Source organism: Rhinatrema bivittatum, chromosome 4, assembly GCF_901001135.1.
Source record: "Rhinatrema bivittatum chromosome 4, aRhiBiv1.1, whole genome shotgun sequence".
Taxonomy (NCBI): Eukaryota; Metazoa; Chordata; class Amphibia; order Gymnophiona; family Rhinatrematidae; genus Rhinatrema; species Rhinatrema bivittatum.
Genome location: NC_042618.1, coordinates 439,600,587 through 439,620,745, shown reverse-complemented (window position 1 = coordinate 439,620,745; position 20,159 = coordinate 439,600,587). Strand labels below are relative to the sequence as shown.

The 20,159-nt window shown below is 41.7% G+C and overlaps 1 protein-coding gene across 1 annotated transcript in view; it reads left to right on the top strand.

Moving 5' to 3' along the window:
- CFAP54 (cilia and flagella associated protein 54) overlaps positions 1–20,159 on the top strand; it is a 1,106,494-nt gene that overhangs the window by 1,023,022 nt on the left and 63,313 nt on the right. The window contains exon 65 of the mRNA XM_029597529.1: positions 17,675–17,851. Coding sequence (XP_029453389.1) covers positions 17,675–17,851 — 177 coding nt within the window. The remainder of the gene's footprint in view (positions 1–17,674; positions 17,852–20,159) is intronic.

The window sequence follows — 20,159 nt, the reverse complement described above, 5'->3', positions numbered from 1 at the left end:
TATAACTTTGTTTCACCACCCTAACTCCATTCCTGTAGCCAATCACTTTTTAGGTCCCTAAATTTAAGTGACTAAAAAAACTAGGTGTCTAAATTTAGGGACTCAGCTCTAGTAAATTTTCAAAAGGGACAATTTAGGGGCTCGTCTCCAAAGGTTAGGTGCTTAAACTCTTTGAAAATTGGCCTTAATGTTCACAGCCCTCTTGGGAAGGAAGTCAATTACAGTGACTCCTACTGATCAGGTTCAGAGTGCACGATGTTCTGGAGGAAGTCACATCTGTGACCTCTAGGTGAGGATTGCTGCTACGATGGCTAGGCTACATTGAAAGGGGATTAAAAATGAAGACCTTAGGGCAAGTGTAAATGAAGGTTTATGATGGTGGTTCATGGATCTGGAAAATGCCAGTCCAATTGATCTGGCAGCCCCAAGAAATGCCAAACAAAAAAAAATAAAAAATTAAACAAACAAGAAAAATCAACAGAATAAACTAAGCACAAAAAATTTAGAACTAATTGCTGTTTCAAAATATTTTTTGTGAATTTCATTTACATTTTAAGGTAATATTCATTTTGTATGCATGATAATAACAATTACATTTTGTCCTGCTATACCAGTCCAGCCCATGACAAGTGGGTTAATTCCCCCTACCAGCAGATGGAGGCAGACAACACTATTTTCCTCTGTGACATCACAGCCTCTACTTAGGGGTGGTGCTCAGCATTAGGAATCCAGTATTTTCTGTCTCCATAGATGGTAGGACAGGGTTGGTGCAACAACTTTGCATTGATCCTTGATCAGACCCCTGGGCCAGGCCACTGGTTTCCACCAGCAGTGCAAGACCATCACCTTGTTCCCGGCCCCTGTGGGGGTGTCTGAATGAGCATGCCAGGGGAGCAGATTACAAAAAAAAGAAAAGGGAAATAGGTAAGTTTTTATTTTTTTTCCCTTTTCTCCTTCTGAGAGGAGGTTTGCCTAACTTTCCAGTTACCCTACCCCCTTCTCAATTCTTCATTCCCTGATTAAAGTTAAAAAAAGAAAAAACAGAGATGTATAGCAGTGCTTGCATGCAGGAGAAAGGCCATTCAGACTGCAGAAACTTTGTGGATACAGTCCAGGGGTGAGTTACAGTGGGTGTTACCATGGCCATGTGAGAAGTGAGTGTGCGTAGCACGTGGTTTTGTGCTGTGAGGTATGATGGGTGTTTCAGGCCACCATGGAAAATGGATCCATGTGTTTGGCCTGTATCCAATCCAGAGAGAAGCCGAGCAACTGCTCGTTGGCATGTCTGGCTCTCCCCTCACCTCCCACTATCTTCTTTAGGCCACCAAACACCAAAGGCCTTGACAGAGTCTGCTGTGATTACATTGGAGTTGGTGGCCATCTTAGATTCTCCCAGGGTCTCCAGGGGACTTTTCCACAATTTTTTTTCATTTTCTCCACCAGGCCTTTTGTGCCTTCTCTAAGCCTGGGGAAGCACCACAGGGGACTAGTGGCAAGTTGCTGGCAGGTCTCACATTGGGTTGCTCCCTCCATGTGCCTGCCAAAAGGGCATGAGAAGCCTTAGAAGGGCCAGGCCCCTCATGGGAGGACCTCGGGAATGCCAATAGCTCAGTATCTTTGGAGGAAGGGATGGTCCCCTCGGGGCTAGAGGATGACCATCATTCGCATATTTTACAGGGAAGAGAATGATTTCCTCATAGAGCAGGTGATTTCTTTTATTTATTTATTTATTTATTTATTAACTTTTATATACCGACATTCTTCCATCAAATGCAAATCATACCGGTTTACAATGAAACAGAATAAGCAGGAAATATGATTCCTTAGTCTAATACAATGAACATTTATAACAAACAATTGTTAATTTCTTGTATGCATTTGGAGGAGTCACAGCCTCAGGAGACCCCAGTGTGGGATACAGTCATCAAAGGAAAATGAATAACCACTACAAAATTATTCAGAGTAGTTAAATCACAAGCAGATTGTGATAAATTGCAGGAAGACCTTGTGAGACTGGAAAATTGGGTATCCAAATGGCAGATGAAATTTAATGTGGATAAGTGCAAGGTGATGTATATAGGAAAAAATAACCCATGTTATAGTTACACAATGTTAGGTTCCATATTAGGAGCTATGACCCAAGAAAGAGATCTAGGCGTCATAGTGGATAACACATTGAAAACTAGAGATGTGAATCGGAACCGGAATCGGTTCAGATTCCGGTTCCGATTCACATGTGGGTTTTTTCCCATCGGGCCCGATCACGGTTTTGTTTATCGGCTGCACCCCAGCTGATAAACAAAAACCCCACCCGACCCTTTAAATCTAACCCCTTAGCTTCACCCACCCTCCCAACCCCCCCAAAAACGTTTTACAGGTACCTGGTGGTCCAGTGGGGGTCCTGGGAGCGATCTCCCACTCCGGGCCGTCCTCCCGCTCCTGGGCTGTCAGCTGCCACTAATCAAAATGGCACCGATGGCCCTTTGCCCTTACCATGTGACAGGGTATCTGTGCCATTGGCCGGATCCTGTCACATGGTAGGAGCATTGGATGGCCGGCGCCATCTTGTGCTCCTACCATGTGACAGGGGCTGACCAATGGCACCGTATTATTATTATATAATATTTTGTGAATAAGAGACATAGGGCCTCATTTTCTAAAGTATCGCAGGCCTGCGATACTTTAGAAAACTGTGCTAATGGGGGGCGGGAGTCGAAGCGGGTGGGCGGTCCTGCGCTAGCCAGCAGCGATCGTACCGCCCAAGCCTGCGATAGCTTTAGAAAATGAGGCCCATAATCTTATATTGTATTCTATAAAGAATAGGTAACCAGTGTAAATCTTTTAGTACTGGGGAGATGTGATCCGATTTTTTGTGATTAACGAGTAGTCGTGCAGCTGTATTTTGTAATAATTGAAGTGGAGTGATGGTAGTAGAAGGTAGTCCAAGGAGTATAGAATTGCAATAGTCTAATTTGGATAATAGTAGAGTTTGCAAAACTAAACGGAAGTCATGATGATGAAGGAGAGGCTTAATTCTTTTTAAAATTTGAAGTTTATAGAAACCTTCTTTGATAATGTTGTTGATATTGTGTTTGTAGCAGAATTCTGAGTCTAAAGTGACTCCGAGGTCTCTTGTTTTGAAAAGAATGTTATTATTAGATAGACATTCATCTTAATAACCTTCTATTTCAGGAGAGGATTTATTGTCTATATATACAATTTCTGTCTTATTATGATTAAGATTAAGCAATATTTGCGTTAGTAATTTTTGTATAGCATTAAGGTAAGAATTACAGAGGTTCAATGTATTAGTAAGGTCAGAGTTAATAGGTAAAAGAATCTGAACATCATTGGCATAAATGAAATAATTTAAGATTTGAAAGTAATTTACATAATGGAAGCAAGTAGATATTGAAAAGAGTTGAGGATAAAGAGGATCCTTGAGGAACACCATGCGTGAGAGGAATTTGATTGGATTCATTGTAATTGGTTTTGACAATCTATTATGTATGTATGAGGAGAACCAGTTAAAGGTGGTATCATATAGACCAATTTCATTTAGTCTATTTAAAAGGATGGAATGATTTACAGTATCAAAAGCAGCTGATATGTCAAGGAAGATTAGAATGTATTATTGGCCAATATCTAATCCTTTAATGATGGTATTTGATAATGATACTAATAAAGTTTCAGTGCTAAGTGTATTTCTAAAGCCATGTTGATTTGGGAATAGTAATTTATGTTTTTCTAAGTGCTCTTGAAGTTGTTAATTGACATATTTTTTGATTATTTTTGCGATGAAAGGGAGGTTAGAAATAGGTCTGAAATTAGAAATATTAAGTTGGTTAAGGTTGGATTTTTTAAATGTTGGTTTAATAACTGCACACTTTAATTTATCTGGAAATATTCCTTCATTTAGGGAAAGATTAATTATGTTTGCAATAGGTTTAGCTATAATATTAGGAATTAGTTTTAATAAATTTATGGGAATAAAATCAATTGGGTGGGAGGCAGGATTCATTTTTAATATAATATTTTGAACTTCAGAAGAAGCTATAGGATCAAATGAGGACCATTTTAAATTTGATTTGATAGGGGTGGATTAGTATCTTCATTAATTATTGGTATATTTTTGATGAGCTTAAGAATTTTATCTTTAAAAAAAAGTAGCAAAGTCATCACAAGTGATTAGTTGTTGGCTTTTTGGTGAAGAATAAGTGTTATATTGGGTGATTTCTTTAATATAATTGAAAAGTTCTTTAGAATTAAGTTGGTATTTGTGTATTTTGTCGGAATAAAAATCTTTTTTTAGCTTTATTAATATCGTTTTTATAAATATAGAGAATGGTTTTATATCTGTCTTTTAATTGCTCAGTTGGGTTTTTTTCTCCACTTTTTTTCAGCTGATCTGAGTAATTTTTTAATTTTCTGGAGAGCATGGGTATACCAGGGTGATTTATGTTTGGGTGAATGTTTGATTTTTTTTTTTTTATGATCGGGCATTTATAATTTGCAATTTCAGAGGTAATTGAAATCCAAGAATTTATAGCAGTATTGGTATCTAAATAGTTTATAGTTGTTAAATATTTGGGCATGATATCAATTAACTCGTCACTGGGACATAATTTGCGAAACTCAATATATTTATTTTGATTAGTGAATTCTAGGTGTAAGGAATTTAAGCAAAATTTGGTTATGATGAGATTGTGATCAGACCAATGGAGATTTGTTACTATTAAAGGGCATGAAATTTCAATAAAATTATTAATAAATATAAGATCTAAAGTGTGTCCAGACTTCTGAGTGGGGAAATTTACTATTTGTTTTAGACCAATAGTTGTTAATGTGTCAAGAATAAGTTGACAGGGTTTAGAATGTGGAATTGTATCAACATGCAAATTAAAATCTCCTAGAATGATAACTGGATTGTCCATATTAATATTATTTGAAATAGCTTGGATAAGTGGTGAGGGGTTATGTTCAAGGAAACCTGGAGGAGCATATAATAATAAGATTTGTAAATACTTAGATTTAAATAAAACAATTTCTAGAGTGGGGTTGGTATTGATTTTTTGAAATGTGAAATTATACTTTTTTAGAGCCAAAAAGAATAGACTGCCTCCTTTTTTTTTTCTAGGTATGGAAAACATATTATAAAGGGCTTTAAGTAGTTGATTAATTAAGACAATGTCAGATTCCTTTAGCCATGATTCAGAAATACAGAAAATGTCTGGATGGTAATCAATGAGGAGGTCATGTAGTATTGGAATTTTTTTTTTAATGGATTGAGCATTGAGTAGAAAAAGTGATATAAGTGTTAGTTTTAAAGAGTTAATAATATTTGAAGTTGATATTGAAATGGGATTATGTGAAATGTGTTTATGAATTTGTTTTTCCTTTCTAGTGATGTGGTTGTATGATAGAATGGGAATATTTTTGTAAAGTGTTGAGTTAGGCATAGTTAAAATTAGTATTGAAAAAATATGGTGAAGACAGTATTGAAAAAGAGTTTGAGCAAAGGGTCTGCGCAAAGGGGCGCACCAAGGGACTTGCTTCTTTGGTCGCGCTCCTTTAGGCGCGCGACGCAATGGCGCGAGTCTCAATTTAAAAGGTAACTGGTGTCCCGCCTTCGATGATGTCGATGATGTCAGAGGGGGCAGAGTCAAAATCGAGAGATCCAGGAAGTGGCCAGAAGGAGAATTTCAAAAGAAACAAAATAAAAATAAAAACCCCTGTTGAAGTGATCTCAGTGCAGAAAGCACTCCAGTAGAACAGAGAAGGCAGCAGAGATGCAGCAACTGCCCAATTTCACCAGGCAATGGCACGCGATGCCAAGGAGAGAGTCTCAATTTAAAAGGCAACTGGTGTCCCGCCCTCGATGATGTTGAAGATTAGTGAATCCTTCCAGGCAGAAGAGAAGGTAGGAGTAGGCAGCGAGTCAGGGAACATGGGCCCTTGAGGAGCGAGTACCGGTTTCCTGATAGTGACCTGGAAAGCAAGTGAGGCCCCCGAGGGGCAGGTACCCCGTTAGCGTTAGAGAGTTCAATAGAGATTGGAGAGGCAGAGTAGCTGGGTACGGAGAGCGAATCCCATCCGTAGGATTCCCGTAGGATAACCCCCCCCCCCCCCCCCCCCCCGCTAACTCCAAGGCTAGCAAACATTGTAGGCTTTAAATATCCGGGCATCATGACGTCATCACGAGGGAACGCCCCGGAGGTTCGTGCCAAGTAGGAAATAAGAAGAAGGGCTGTGCGGCGCGCGTGCCCTATGGTACAAGCGGAGCATGATGGGAGGCAGCGCCCAAGCTGGTCCGGGGTCGCCGGAGAGGATGGCAGGCAGATGCCGCGGTAGCCAGGCATCCATCCGCAGCATGAGGAGGAGCAAACAAAGAGAGGTAGGCGGAATGAAGCCTTCGGAAAGGGACGGTTGCAACAAAGTAGCTCTTTATGTGAAAAACAATATCCAAGCAACTGCATTTCAAGGGCCGCAGGGTAGAGAAGAAGCACTGTGGACAGTCCTAAAAAAAGAAGATGCTGCTTTCATTTTTACTGGTGTGATCTACAGACCTCTGACTCAGACAGAAGAACTGGACAGAGAACTTATTGAAGATCCAAAAGGTGAGAAAGAAGGGTGAAGTGTCACTTGTTGGAGATTTTAATATGCCAAATGTGGATTTGAGAATTCCTTCTGTGGAATGTATGAGAAGTAGAGAGATAGTGAATGCCTCAAGGGGATCTGCTCAAACAAATGGTAATGAAACCTACAAGAGAGGGTGTAGTACTCGATCTGGTGCTCACTAAGGGGCGGATTTTAAAAGGGTTACTCGCATAAATCCTCAGGTCCAAGGGTTCTGGGATCTCCCGGCGTGGCCAGAAGGACACCAGGAGCTTAAGGAGTGAGACATGGAATATGTTGTGTATTTTTAAAGAGGAAGGCAGCCTCAAGCGGTAGGTGACCAGAACAATTCGTTCTGTGAAGGAGAAGGGACCGATGTACCGGGGAGCCAGTCTCATCGAGGGTACATTCGGCACTATATGTCATGCTAGGGGTTTTCAAACGTTTTCGACACTACATAGGGCTAGATCTTCACATATGTCTCAGTCCTTTGTCCCAGGTAGCCCAGATGGGGCATGGGCTCAAGTGGCAGTGCCCCCCTGAACCCCTCAGTGAGGATGTGCCGACCCACTCCTGGGAACAGGAGGTAGGGGTCGCCTGTCTCCTTTTTATTGGAGGTGGATCAATATCATGTCAGACCAGTGGGGTCTGGAGGTAATAAGAGATGGCTATGTTCTGGAGTTTCTCAGCATTCCTTGAATCGTTTTTGTGGTGTCTCCCTGCAGCTCTCTGCAAAAAAGACAGATGGTGGAGTGTAATTGTCAGGACTCCTCAGCCTGCGGGCTGTGATCCCAGTGCCCATATCTCAAGATAATTTGGGCCAAATTTCCAATTATTTAATTGTACCCGAAAAGGGGAGGTTTCTTTGCCTGATCCTGAATCTCTAGGGAGTCAACTGGCTTTTGCAAGTGACTCGTTCCCGCATAAAACCTTACATTTGCTGATAATGGCTCAGGCCATGTCATGGGCAGTGATTGGGCTGCTAACCAATCACTGTCCCCGTCGAGATTTGTCGAGCTGCGACTTGGTTTTTCTTACACAATTTCCAGGCATTATCGCCTGGATGTGCAAGCCCGGGAGGATGCAACCTTCATGTGTGTGGTGTTGATTGGACCATGAGCAGCCTCCTACCTTGTACAGGAGTAGTTTTGGTACATCCCACTGGTGTAGATTTACCTGTCTGAATGCTAAGAAAAGAGAAATTACTACTTACCTGATAATTTCCTTTTCTTTAATGAGGACAGGTTAATTTACTTTTCTGCCCTTGGCTGCCGGATGGTGGTACTATTGTCCTTTTGAGTGGCTGCATTTCTGGGGATTACTGATAAGTGTCAGATCCAATCCCTAGATTAGTAACATTACACTCCTTGTCTGTTAACTGATTGTTTGAATGGTTGTCTTTATGGTTATGATCATGTATTCTTTAGTTTTCGACAGTTGGCTTTTGCAGAAAATACTGGCAGGCTGATGGTGCCGGGGTATATATACCATAACATCAGCTTTGCTCCATCTCTATCTGCTGGTAGACATGCATAACCTACTGATGTGGATTAACCCAGGGGCGGATTAACCTATTGGGGGATCGGGCATCCCCCGGTGGACCGGTCTAGCTAGTCACATGGTCTCGACCGCGTGGCTCTTCCTCAGCCCAGCCTCAGCGCCTCCCAGCCAGCCCCCGCCATTAGACCAAGCCAGCGTGGGCCGAAGAAAAGAAGATTAGCCAGCCCCCACGGAAGACCAAACCGGCAGGGGGCCGACTAAATTAAAATCGAGGCCGGCGGCGGCGGCGGCCGAAGAAATGAAGATGGGGGCCGACTAAATTAAAATCGAGGCCGGCGGGGGCCGAAAAAAAGAAGATAGGCGCCACCCAGCCAGCCCCCACTTGAGGCCAAGAGACCAAGAGACCAAGAGGGCCGAAGAAATTAAAACCAAGGCCGGCGGGGGCCGAAGAAGTGAACACCGGTGCCGCTAACTGCCACCAGAGACCAGCTGTTCAGTGGGGGCCTTGGATCGGAAGGGTGCTTCTGTGTGTATGTGAGAAAGGAACAGTGCATGTGTGTGTGAAAGGAATGGTGCATCTGTGTGTGTGTGAAAGGAACAGTGCTTCTGTGTATGTGTGTGTGTGTGTGTGTGTGTGTGTGTGTGTGTGTGTGTGTGTGTGTGTGAGAAAGGAATGGTGCTTCTTGTGTGTGTGTGTGTGTTATGTATGTGAGAAAGGAATCTGCCAGTTTAAAAAAAATGAAATGTGTTAATACATATACCTCAACTTTTGTGCTGGTAGTGCAACTTTTGAAAAGTTGGATGAAAGATTCAATTACTGAATGTTAAGCATCCCTCTTCTGGAAAATAAAATTTAGCAAAGTAGGTAGAGACAAATACTAAAGCAAAAAAAATTAAACTATTTAAAATGTTCATCTCAGCAAAATCACAAATTTAAGATACTGATGCCAGGTGGGGTTTTGTTTTGTTTTTTAAGCATAATTTAAACATGAAGACTAGAATAGTTCCAATCTGAAACGGTTTTGCTATTTTTTTTTAAGCCTTTGGAAAATGTATATTTTTAAATGACTAAGACTGGAATCTTCCCATTTAAAAGGGAAGTTGACTAAGGATGTCTTTCGGTTCCATATCTCCCACATGAATAAGCATATGACTGATAGTTTGAAGAAAGACACTTGCTTTATTGCCTGAAAGCGCAAAACAAGAGAAGCTGTATGGTGTGGGTGGCTATCCCTTGGGAGGACAGAACCTGAAGGAAGGGTGTCATTTCGCCTTCTGATAGGAATGTGGTTTTCTTATTTAATGGTTGGGATCATCACTTTCACTTTCAGTAAAATTGAAAAATGCTACAAGTCTGAAAGCAAGGTGCTTCTGTGAGAGTGTAATGTGTATGTGAGACAGGGAGGGTGCTTCTGTGTGTCAATGTGTGTGCGCAAGAGAGATGGAGCATGTTTTTGGCTGGCTTGTGGCTGTGAGAGATGGCATGTGTGTGATTGAGCCTGTTTGTAAGTGAGATAGAACATGTGTGTGATTGAGAGATTGTGTGTGATTGAAAGCCTTTGTGTAAGTAAGAGAGAGTGAGAGCATTGTGTGATTGAGAGATTGGCCAGAGAGGTGACGTGTGTATGTGTTAGACTGATCAGGGAGATGACTGGTATGTGTGTGCTTGTGTGTGTGAGAGAGAGACTGGTTGGGGAGAGATGATTGGTGTGTGAGAGACAGAAACTAGTCTTGAGGGTATGACTGGTGTGTGTGTGTGTGTGTGTGAGTGAGAGAGAAGAGATTGGTTGTGGTCCCTAAGGAAGAGGACCGTGAGGATAGCTTCAGCAGCTACTGCTGCATCTGGTGTGGCCTGCAAGGGAAAGGAGTAGGAGAACTGCTGGAGAGGGTAAGTAAAGGTGGCTTTTTAAGTTCATTTTTCTTGATTGACTACAATTTTAATTATTGGGTAGTATGTGATGTGTCTGCTGTTTGAAATATTTTATTGGTGTTTGGTAAAGGTTTCAAAATTTGCTTGAGTCTTTAATGGATATTCTATTCATCAGCTGTTTTGAAATTATTTTATTAGTATGATTTTATAATTATGATTCATGATTTATATATCTTGATTTTATTGATTGTTTCATGAAGAATGATGACATTTTTGTTTTTCCATTGTTGTACTGTATAGAGTCTGGCATGATACGTTTTACAGTTTAGTTTTTATCTGCACATTTCTATTTATACTTTATGTGGCTTTATTCTGAATTTGATGAGGGTCTGTGTTCTGCATGCGAGACTGAGATGAAGCATTCCTTTAGCATGTGGTTTCTCTGTAGGGATCTGTAGTAGCTTGGCCTGTTCTGTTTTCCTGATAGGTGTATTGATATTTTAGATTCTGGTGTAATATTTGTGGTATTCTTTTTCATAGGTGGGGTTGTTATTCTTTGAGTTTTGCAAATAGTACTGTGTTGATACGGGAGGACCATGCCGAAATATAGGGCTGTGTACATATATATGTAAATTATATATGCAAATTATATATGTAAATTATATTGTATATGTAATTGGGTACCCATGGGCCAGTATGGAGAAAGATCCCCCGGGCCACTATTTTCCCTCAATCCGCCCCTGGATTAACCTGTCCTCATTAAGGAAAGGAAATTTATCAGGTAAATAGTAATTTCTCCTTCTGGCCCAGTAACCAGAGTTCTTGCAGCTTTGCGCAATAAATAAAAAGGTCCCTTCCCTCAGTTAAACCCTATGTAGTACCTCACATTTGAGATTTAAATCTCATCTCTTATTTTTTGGTTAGTAGTAGATTGTTTGAAGTTGCAGAGAATTGTTTTAACCTAGCTGTAAAAGTTGATCAGCCTGGATTTCAATTTGGGATCTTGGAGTATAGTATTACATAGGAATGTGCATTCATTTGAAATGAAACAAGAAATGTTAACAAAATTTCCATTTCATTCCAATTTTTTAAAAATGAAATAACAGAAATCGCAATTTTGTTCATTTTCCATCATTTTGTTTTTAAAATATTTTCATGCCTTCACCAAAAAGAAAATCTTCTAGGTCTTGCCGCGATCCCTTTGCAGTGTTTTCACAAATAGCGCTTTCAGTATTTTAAGCTGGAGAGAGAGAGCGAGAGAGAGTGAAAGAGAGAGCGAGAGACTGACTAGCTATTAGGCCCTCATACTAGGTAGGTATTTATATCTCTATATGAGGCCCACCTAGCTAGTGTAGGGATTAGGGGCCACTTTGACATTCAGAGTGTGACATACAAACAGAACAGTGCACTCTTGTGAAGATTTGATGACCTTCGGAGTGAGGAAATTCACCCAAAGATGAGATTTGTGCAGTGTTCTCTCAACCTAACTTGATGTTACCCAGGTAGAGAGTCCATCAAGTTAGGTTGAGAGAACATTGCACAAATCTCATCTTTGGGTGAGTTTCCTCACTCCGAAGGTCATCAAATCTTCACAAGAGTGCACTGTTCTGTTCGTACGTCGCACTCTGAATGTCAAAGAGGCCCCTAATCCCTACACTAATACCTAAACCTCACCTTGATTAGCTACGTGGGCCTCATATAGAGGTATAAATATCTACCTAGTATGAGGGCCTTATAGCTAGGCTCTTGCTTTCTCTCGCGCACTCTCTCTCTCTTTGTAGGTAGGAATTACAACAATTCTGGCACTTACTGCAAATTGTGAAAAAGTTATCACAGTTTGCGCTAATACCTATGCAAAGCTCTAAGATAGCGCACTTTGCGATAAATAGCCTATTACCATAAAACACAGCCCTTTTCCTATCGCATGTTTGTACCTGAGGCAATGGAGGGTAAAGTGAGATATATTTCTGAAACAATGATGAGATAATGTATTTGTTATATTGTTTTTATTTTTTGGCTGCTATTTATTTTATGTTAAATGTCTTGCTTTTATCAGATTGTATTTTATGAATGTATTTCTTGTAATCCACCCCAAACATGATATATGGAGGAGGTGGAATATTGAAACTCTTAAATAAATAAAAGAAAGGCCAGGAGGCACAGCAGCGTCATCAGGAGAAAGAGTAGCATCAGTCCCTGAAGAAAGGAGGAGTTCTGGCTGCAGCAGCTGGAGAAGGAGGCTGCTACTGCTGCTTGTGCTTCTTTAGGGATTGGGGATTAGAGTGAGTGAGAGAAGGAGTATGTGAGAGTGAGTATGTTTGAGTGAAAGAGAATATGCGTGTGACTCTACACATGTGAGTAAGAGGGAGAGCATGTATGTATGAGACAGAGAGTGTGTATGTGTGTTTGAGAGAGTGCATGTGTGAGTGAGTGGCTTCACTTGGATTACTGTGTTCAGTTCTGGAGATCGAATATCAAAAAGGATAGAGACAGGATGGAAGCAGTCCAAAGAGGGGCAACCAAAATGTGCGGGGTCTGCATCAAAACCCACGTGAGATGAGACTGACGGACTTATTTATTTAATTTATTTAGAAGGTTTTATATACCGACAACCGTTTGCACATCATGTGGGTTTACAGATAACTTAGAACCAAGGTATAGATAGGCATGGCCTTTACAAAGAACAAAGAACAGTCAACAAAATAACAACCAAAAAACTAGATAAATTTAGTTGATAGATTGAACTGGGGGTAACATAAGTTAGGAGAGGGGGATGAACAACAAAAACAATAAGAAAAGGCTATGTACAGGGTTCAAAAAATACGGACTTAAATATGTATACCCTGGAGGAAAGGAGAGACCGGAGATATGATAATGACTTTTAAATACCTGAAAGATATTAGTGATGCCCGTGAATTGAACCTTTAATGGAAACAGTGCAAAGGAAGGCAACCAAAATGGTGTGGATATATACCAAACGTCATATGAGATGAGCTTGAAAACCTTAAATATATATACCCTGGAGGAGAGGAGAGACAGGGGAGATATGATAATGACTTTTAAATACCTGAAGGGTATTAATGATGCACTTGAATCAAATATTTTCTGATGGAAAAGAAGTTGTAGATCTAGGGGTCATCATATAAAACTCCAAGTGGATTAACTCAGAAACAAGAAATATTTCTTCACAGAGTGGATGTATGGAATGCCCTCTTGGAAGAGGTGGTGAAGATAAATACAGTAATGGAATTCAAATGGGCATCAGATAAACACTGATGATCCCTAGTAGCTAGAGCAGAGCTTTCCAAACTTTTCATGTTGGTGACACACTTTTTAGACAAACATAATTTCGGGACACAGTAATTCAGTCTACTAGCAAACCAGAGGTTAAAGGTTAAATGAACGAAATGTATTTCGACAATTTATGTATGTTTCCTTAAATATATCATAACAAAATGTTTCACGACACAACCTATCTTGTGAAAACCTTTCATTTATATTAAAAATATATAATATTCCAAGATTAATGTTATTGTTATAATGTATGAGTAACAATAATAAAACAAAGTTATTGTGTTATTCAATTTACCTCTTTAATGAGATATATGAGCTTGATGGGATGAACACAGCTTTTGAATATTTGGTGTTAATAAAAAAGTCCAAAGGGTCTTCTGCGTAATTTTAAAAAGCTGGCCAGTTTCACACTATATAATTATTTGATAGCCTCATTCAACTAATTCTATATGGCTATGAGAGTGAAGTCTGGAATTTATAGGAAGGGACAGAATGTCAATATAAATCCTGCACCTCCAGTTCTGTAACTCTGTGTATCCACTGAAATTCCCCCCAACAATGGAGCTTGGATGTTTCCCTTACAGCTCATCATAGTAAAAGATATTTTCAAATTCTGGTGTCACCTCACAGTAACAGCAGCACAAACACCTTCCACTGCCAGGCACATTGTGAACTAACACAAAACCTCGCAAAAAAGACACTCAAAATCTATACTGCAATCCCATTGTAACATAACAGTAATAACACAAAGGTTTCAAACAACAATAACCCTACCTTGAAAAAGCAAGGGTAAATATTACACTGGGTCCTAGAATACCAATACACCACCTACTGAGGAAACAAAACAAATCAGATTGCTATAGATCCCTATGCTAGCAGAATCTCTCATCATGGTCACACACAGAGAGCAGAGACAGACCCTCACCAAATACAGAATACAAAATGAAGGCGCACAAATTAGACAAAAACTGAAATGGAAACCCCAAGAAGCCAGACTCTGTGTATTAACAATGGAAAAACAGAACCATCATTCCTCATAAAACAAATAAAATCAAGAAACATAAAGCATCAGTTATAATAGTAAAACCATACTAATAAAAGAATATTTTAAAACTACTAATAAATAGAATTTCTATTAATTAAAATCATTTACATTTTTTACAATTTCCCAAACACCAATAAAATGTTTCAAAACAGCACATATATCAAATAACACCCAATAATTAAAACTAATAAGGATTTTAAAAAGCTCCTGCTGGGAGCTCTTGATTTCCAGTCACCCTGATGTTGTCAAGGATTAGGAGGTTATCCTCTCTCTCTCACACATACTCATATGTTCATTCTCTCTCACACATACACTGTCACATACATAAACATTCATGCTCTTATACCCACCATAACCTCTCGCTCTCACAGACACTGACACACTCTCAGGCTCTAAGACACTCTCTCCCCCTCCACACACACCCCCATACACAAACTCTTACTCCCCTGGATTTTCTCATACACACTCTCTCTGGCTCTCTCACATACACACAAACACACACACCCAGGCAAGTTCCCAATCATTCTCACACAAACACACACACCCAGGCAAGCTCCCAGTCATTCTCACATACTGAAACTGACCCCCAGGCAGGCTCTCATTCATTTTCACACCACTCCCTCACCATCCCCCAGGCATGCACACATTCATTCTCACACACACAGACCCCCAGGCAGGCACCAATTCATTCTCACACACACATACACCACACACAGGCAGGCACCTATTCTCACACATACAAACCCCAGGAAGACACCCATTCATTCTCATACACAGACACACCCTCAGGCAGGCACCCATGCATTCACACACATATACCCCCAGGCAGATTCCCATTCATACACATGCACACACTAAAGGCAGACCCCCTCTCTTTCTTTTGCCAGCAACCTCAGAGCCTTTCTCATTCCTCTGCTGCCACTGTCACTGCTGCCCCGTGGCTATTGGGGAGGTTCCGATTGCTGCTACTGACACTGAAGCCCATTCTGCTGCCTCCTCTGTGCAGGCCCCGTGGGTTTCCACTTCCTCCATGTTGATCTCGTACATTGTGAGATCCGCATAGAGAAAGTGCTACTCTTGCACATTACCAAAGATTACATGTGCCAATCAGTAAAAAGTAATTTATTTTTTTTTTTTACCTTTGTTGTCTGATCTTAGTTTTCTAATCGGTTGGTCACAGACTTTTTTGTTCCACCTCCCCTTTCTTATTTTTTTGCCAATTCCATTTATATTGTCTTTTTTTCTATTTCTGTTCTCTCCATCTATCTTCTTCCCTCAAACATACAGTCAGGTTCTCATTCTCACATGCTTTCTCTCTCTCTCTCTCACAGACACCCACACACACACACAGGCTCTCACTCTCACATGCTCTCTCTCATACAATCATTCATACACAGTCTCTCTCTTGCACATGCTGTCTGACTCTCACACACACAGGCTCTCTCTCACTCCCACATGCTGTCTTGCTCAAGCACAGGCTCTCACTGTCACATGCTCTCTCTCATACAATCATTCATACAGTCTCTCTCTTGCACATGCTGTCTGAGTCTCACACACACACAGGCTCTCTCTCACTCCCACATGCTATCTTGCTCAAGCACAGGCTCTCACTGTCACATGCTCTCTCTCATACAATCATTCATACACACAGGCTCTCACTGTCACATGCTGTCTCTCACACACGCAGAGGCTCTCACATGCTGTCTCTGCAAACATTCAGGTCCTCATGCCCACACACAATCTCTCAACTCATCTCATACACGCACACACACACACACACAATCTCTCAACTCATCTCATACACGCACTCTACGGGCCCTCAGCCTGTCTGTTACCTCTGGGCCTCCTCTTCACTGGTCGCTGCAGGATGGGCTCTGCAGCGGCCCTGATCTTCTCGGGCCGATCCGCGGCGGCCCTGATCTTCTCAGGCCAATCCACAGTGGGAACCCTGCTACCGGGCCTCCTCTTCTTCTCAGCCCGCTGCAACAACGCTGCTCCTCTTCTGCATGCGGCTGATGCTCCCCCTCTTTCCTGCCCGTGCGGCTCCGGCAACATTTTTCTTCAGGGGCCGCGTGGGCAGGAAGGAGGCGGAGCACTTGCACGTTTCGACGTGACCTTTTTCTTCGGGCCATGGTGACATGAGCTCCACCACAGCCCTGCCGATTTTCCTGCTGTGTGTCTCCAGCACACAGCACAGCCCAGCCCAGCGAAACGTCACTGCTCAGCCGTCAGTGGGATGAGGTCCACCGGCGGCCGCATTGGCTCCCACTTGCCGGTGTGTCACATGCACCGGGCTTGCGCGACACACCAGCACACTGCAGGCGACACACTAAAGTGTCCCGACACACACTTTGGAAAGCTCTGAGCTAGAGGATGGAAATTAAGAAACTGGGTAACCTGTGATAACTTTTGTCATCAATAATATTAAACCCTTATGTGTGGTGGCCATATATGAAAGTTTTCTTATTGCATAAAGAGTTATTGGGATACTCTGAATTTTGGTGGATGTTAGTTTGGTGGCAACTTTTTGTGTAACATTTCAGCAGTTAAAATCCTTAACAGAAGGCATGTTTTAATATAGTAGTTTGGCCACCATTCATTGTGCCTGTCATTTTGCAGAATTTTTTTAAGATCCTATGGGCCGGATTTTAAAAGGGTTATGTGCATAAGATACGCACGTAACCCTTTTAAAAACCCCCTGCGCACGCCAAGCCTATTTTGCATAGGCTCGGTGGCGCGCACAAGCCCCGGGACGTGCGTAAGTCCCAAGGCTTCGCTAGGGGGCGTGTCAGGGACGTGTCGGTTGGACGGCGCAACGATCGGGGTGTTCCCGGGGGTGTGTCGGGGGCGTGGTGCAGGCCCGGGGGCGTTCTGGGGGCGCAGCTGAGGCCTCCGGAACAGCCCCCGGGTCGGGAGATGGTGCGCCAGCAGCCTGTTAGCGCGCGCGAGTTACGCTTGCCGGAGGCAGGCGTAACTTTTAGAATAAAGGTAGGGGGGCGTTAGATAGGGCCGGGAGGGGGGGATTAGGTAGGGGAAGGGAGGGGAAGGTGCGGGTGGGTGGAAAGAAAATTCCCTCTGAGGCTGCTCCGATTTCGGAGCGGCCTCAGAGGGAACAGGCAGCGCGCGCAGGGCTCGGCGCACCCAAGGTGCACAAATGTGCACCCCCTTGCGCGCACCGACCCCAGATTTTATAAGATACGCTCGGCTACGCGCGTTCTTATAAAATCCAGCGTACTTTTGTTTGTGCCTGGTGCGCGAACAAAAGTACGCGCTCGCGCTTTTTCTTAAAATGTACCCCTATATGTATATATGTAATACAGTTCTAAGTATGTTGACCCTATTTTTTTCAGATGAGTCTAGAAAAAAGTGAATCTGAGGAATTTGTGATAACAGCAAAGATATCTGAAAGTGATACTTTAGCCGACATTCAGAATGTTAACATGGCAACCATTGCTTCGGATAAAGAGCTTTGTGTTCAGTGGTACCTTCCATCATTAGAAAGACCGCCCAAAGAGGAAGAACTAATGGTATGATTGAATAATATTGGTTTTGTAATAGACAATCCTATATTTGTACTGTGCAATTTTTCAAAAATATATGTGACATGTATCCAATGTTCCCTCTTAGATATATGGGGAACTGCCAACACTTTTCTGCAAGTGTACTCCAGCCTTTTCACAGTTTGAGCTGCATGGGCCCTATCACCTCTGGAAGCTACTGGCCCTGCACAATTTAAAGCATGAAAGGGCTGGAGCAAGCCTGGTGGGAAGAAAGGTGTCAGCTGTCCCCTGCACACCTTAGAAGGAACATTTCATGTAGCAGTACTCATCCAGTGTCAGTTAAAAGGTTTACTATCAATATTATTTTTTAAATTCTTTTAGATGCTCTCCTATAATCCAGGAACGCAAGACTTTTGGAGTTAAAATGATAGACACATTGGAATTGGAAAGAAAGGACTCAGAGATCTAGTTTTCCTATCACATTATGAACCATGAAATTATACTGCCTGTCACTTTCTGATCACCCATCAAACCCCCTATCCCTTCTCCTCCTTCCCTTTATCACTGGAATGCCTTTTATGGTTTACTTATGGCAGCCACACTACTTTATATTTTTTAGTAATGTCATCTTTTTCTCATTTGAATTCTGACCTGAAGAAGAGAAAGCAAGCTATGATGTGCATTAAGTTAGCCCAATAAAAAGTTATCACCTGAAATATATATTTTTGTTTTTATTTGTTAACTTTTATTTTTGTGAATTCCCTTGCATGTCAGATAGTAGCCAGTTTTTGAAGCATACTGTAGATTACATCATATCTATTTGTTTCTGATATGTTAATGCATCATAGCCAATATGAACCAGTCATATCTAGAATCTGAGCTAATCTGAAACTCTTTTGCTAACATTGCTACTTTCGTAAGTGCAAGGAAACTGCCTATCTAAATGTAAAAGTAATGACTTAAATGTAAAAGTAGGGTCTGGTCTCTTTAATAGTGGAGAATGCATTAAAATGATATCAAACTCATTTTGCTGCATGAGGTGCACCAGCAGTAAATGGGTAAAAATGTACTCTTAACTCCAAACAGCTTATAAATTCTACTTGTACAGTGACTCCAGTATCAGTATCTTAAAGGATTTAGGATGATCAAAAAATACTACAGAATTAGTGTAGAAGTATACATATTGCAGAAGACATCTGTAATACATTCAGCAAATCTCATTGACTGCTTTTCAGTGTATTATTTACAGCGGATTCTCTGACTAGAGATCTCTATATTTCCAATAAGTTCTGCTCCCTTAAGTTCTTTTTGAGAACCACAACTCCCTCCTAATAAATTCATTCCAGTACATGAATTCTGAGCTAACATGTAAATAATGGAGCATACAGTACTGTAATAAATGGCAGTTCTTTATAGTCTGTCAGTGCAGTCCAGTGGTTATAATAGGAAGATGTGAATCATGGAAACCCAGGTTCAGTTTCCATCACCAGCATCATTAATTTTGACCTTGAACAGGTCATTTATGGCCAGAGGATCAGATAAAATTAGAGCAAAAGCAGAAAAATTGTTTAAGCCAAAGTTTATACAAAAAGCATTGTGCAACTTCGTGCCTCAGACAAATTTAAGGCTTGGAGTAAAGGATTAGTCTAGTGGTTGGAGTACCAGGTTGTGAACCATGGAAGCTGTAATATTATTAGTATTGGTAATGTAAATGCAAGGTCCTAAGTTTACTTTCCTAGGGCAGTGGGTGCAGCAGACGATAGACACAAAGGCAGGTATTCATGTAATAATATTTTATATGAGATGAGCTTTTTATAAAAACTGTGCAGCTGCAAAAAGAGAGAGAAAGGAAGAGATCTGTATGTGTGTGTGTGTGTATGTGTATGCATGTGTTGTGAGTGAACTGTTTAGTGGACCCTTGGTCCGACCTGTGAGAGACTGGAGAGAGGTGTACTATAGTCTCTGGAGAGTGACAGGTCGGGAGGCGGATACCAGGCAGGAGCTGAAGGTGAGGTTCACCCTGGAAGCCAGTACTCCCCCGGGAGAGCCCATAGGAGCCCAGCTGCTGCGACTTAGGTGATTCACCCCGGAAGCCGGTACTCCCCCGGGAGGAGCCCAGCCGCTGGGACTTAGGAGATCACGGAAGCTGGAGCAAGCAGGCAGGGATCAGGAGACAGGCAGGAACTGAAGTAGGCTAGGACTGAAGCAAGCAGAAACTGAAGCAGAACTGGCCACTGGAACCAGACAGGAACTGAAGCAAAACTGGCTACTGGAACCAGACAGGAGCTGAGGCAGGACTGGCTACTGGAACCAGACAGGAACTGAGGCAGGACTG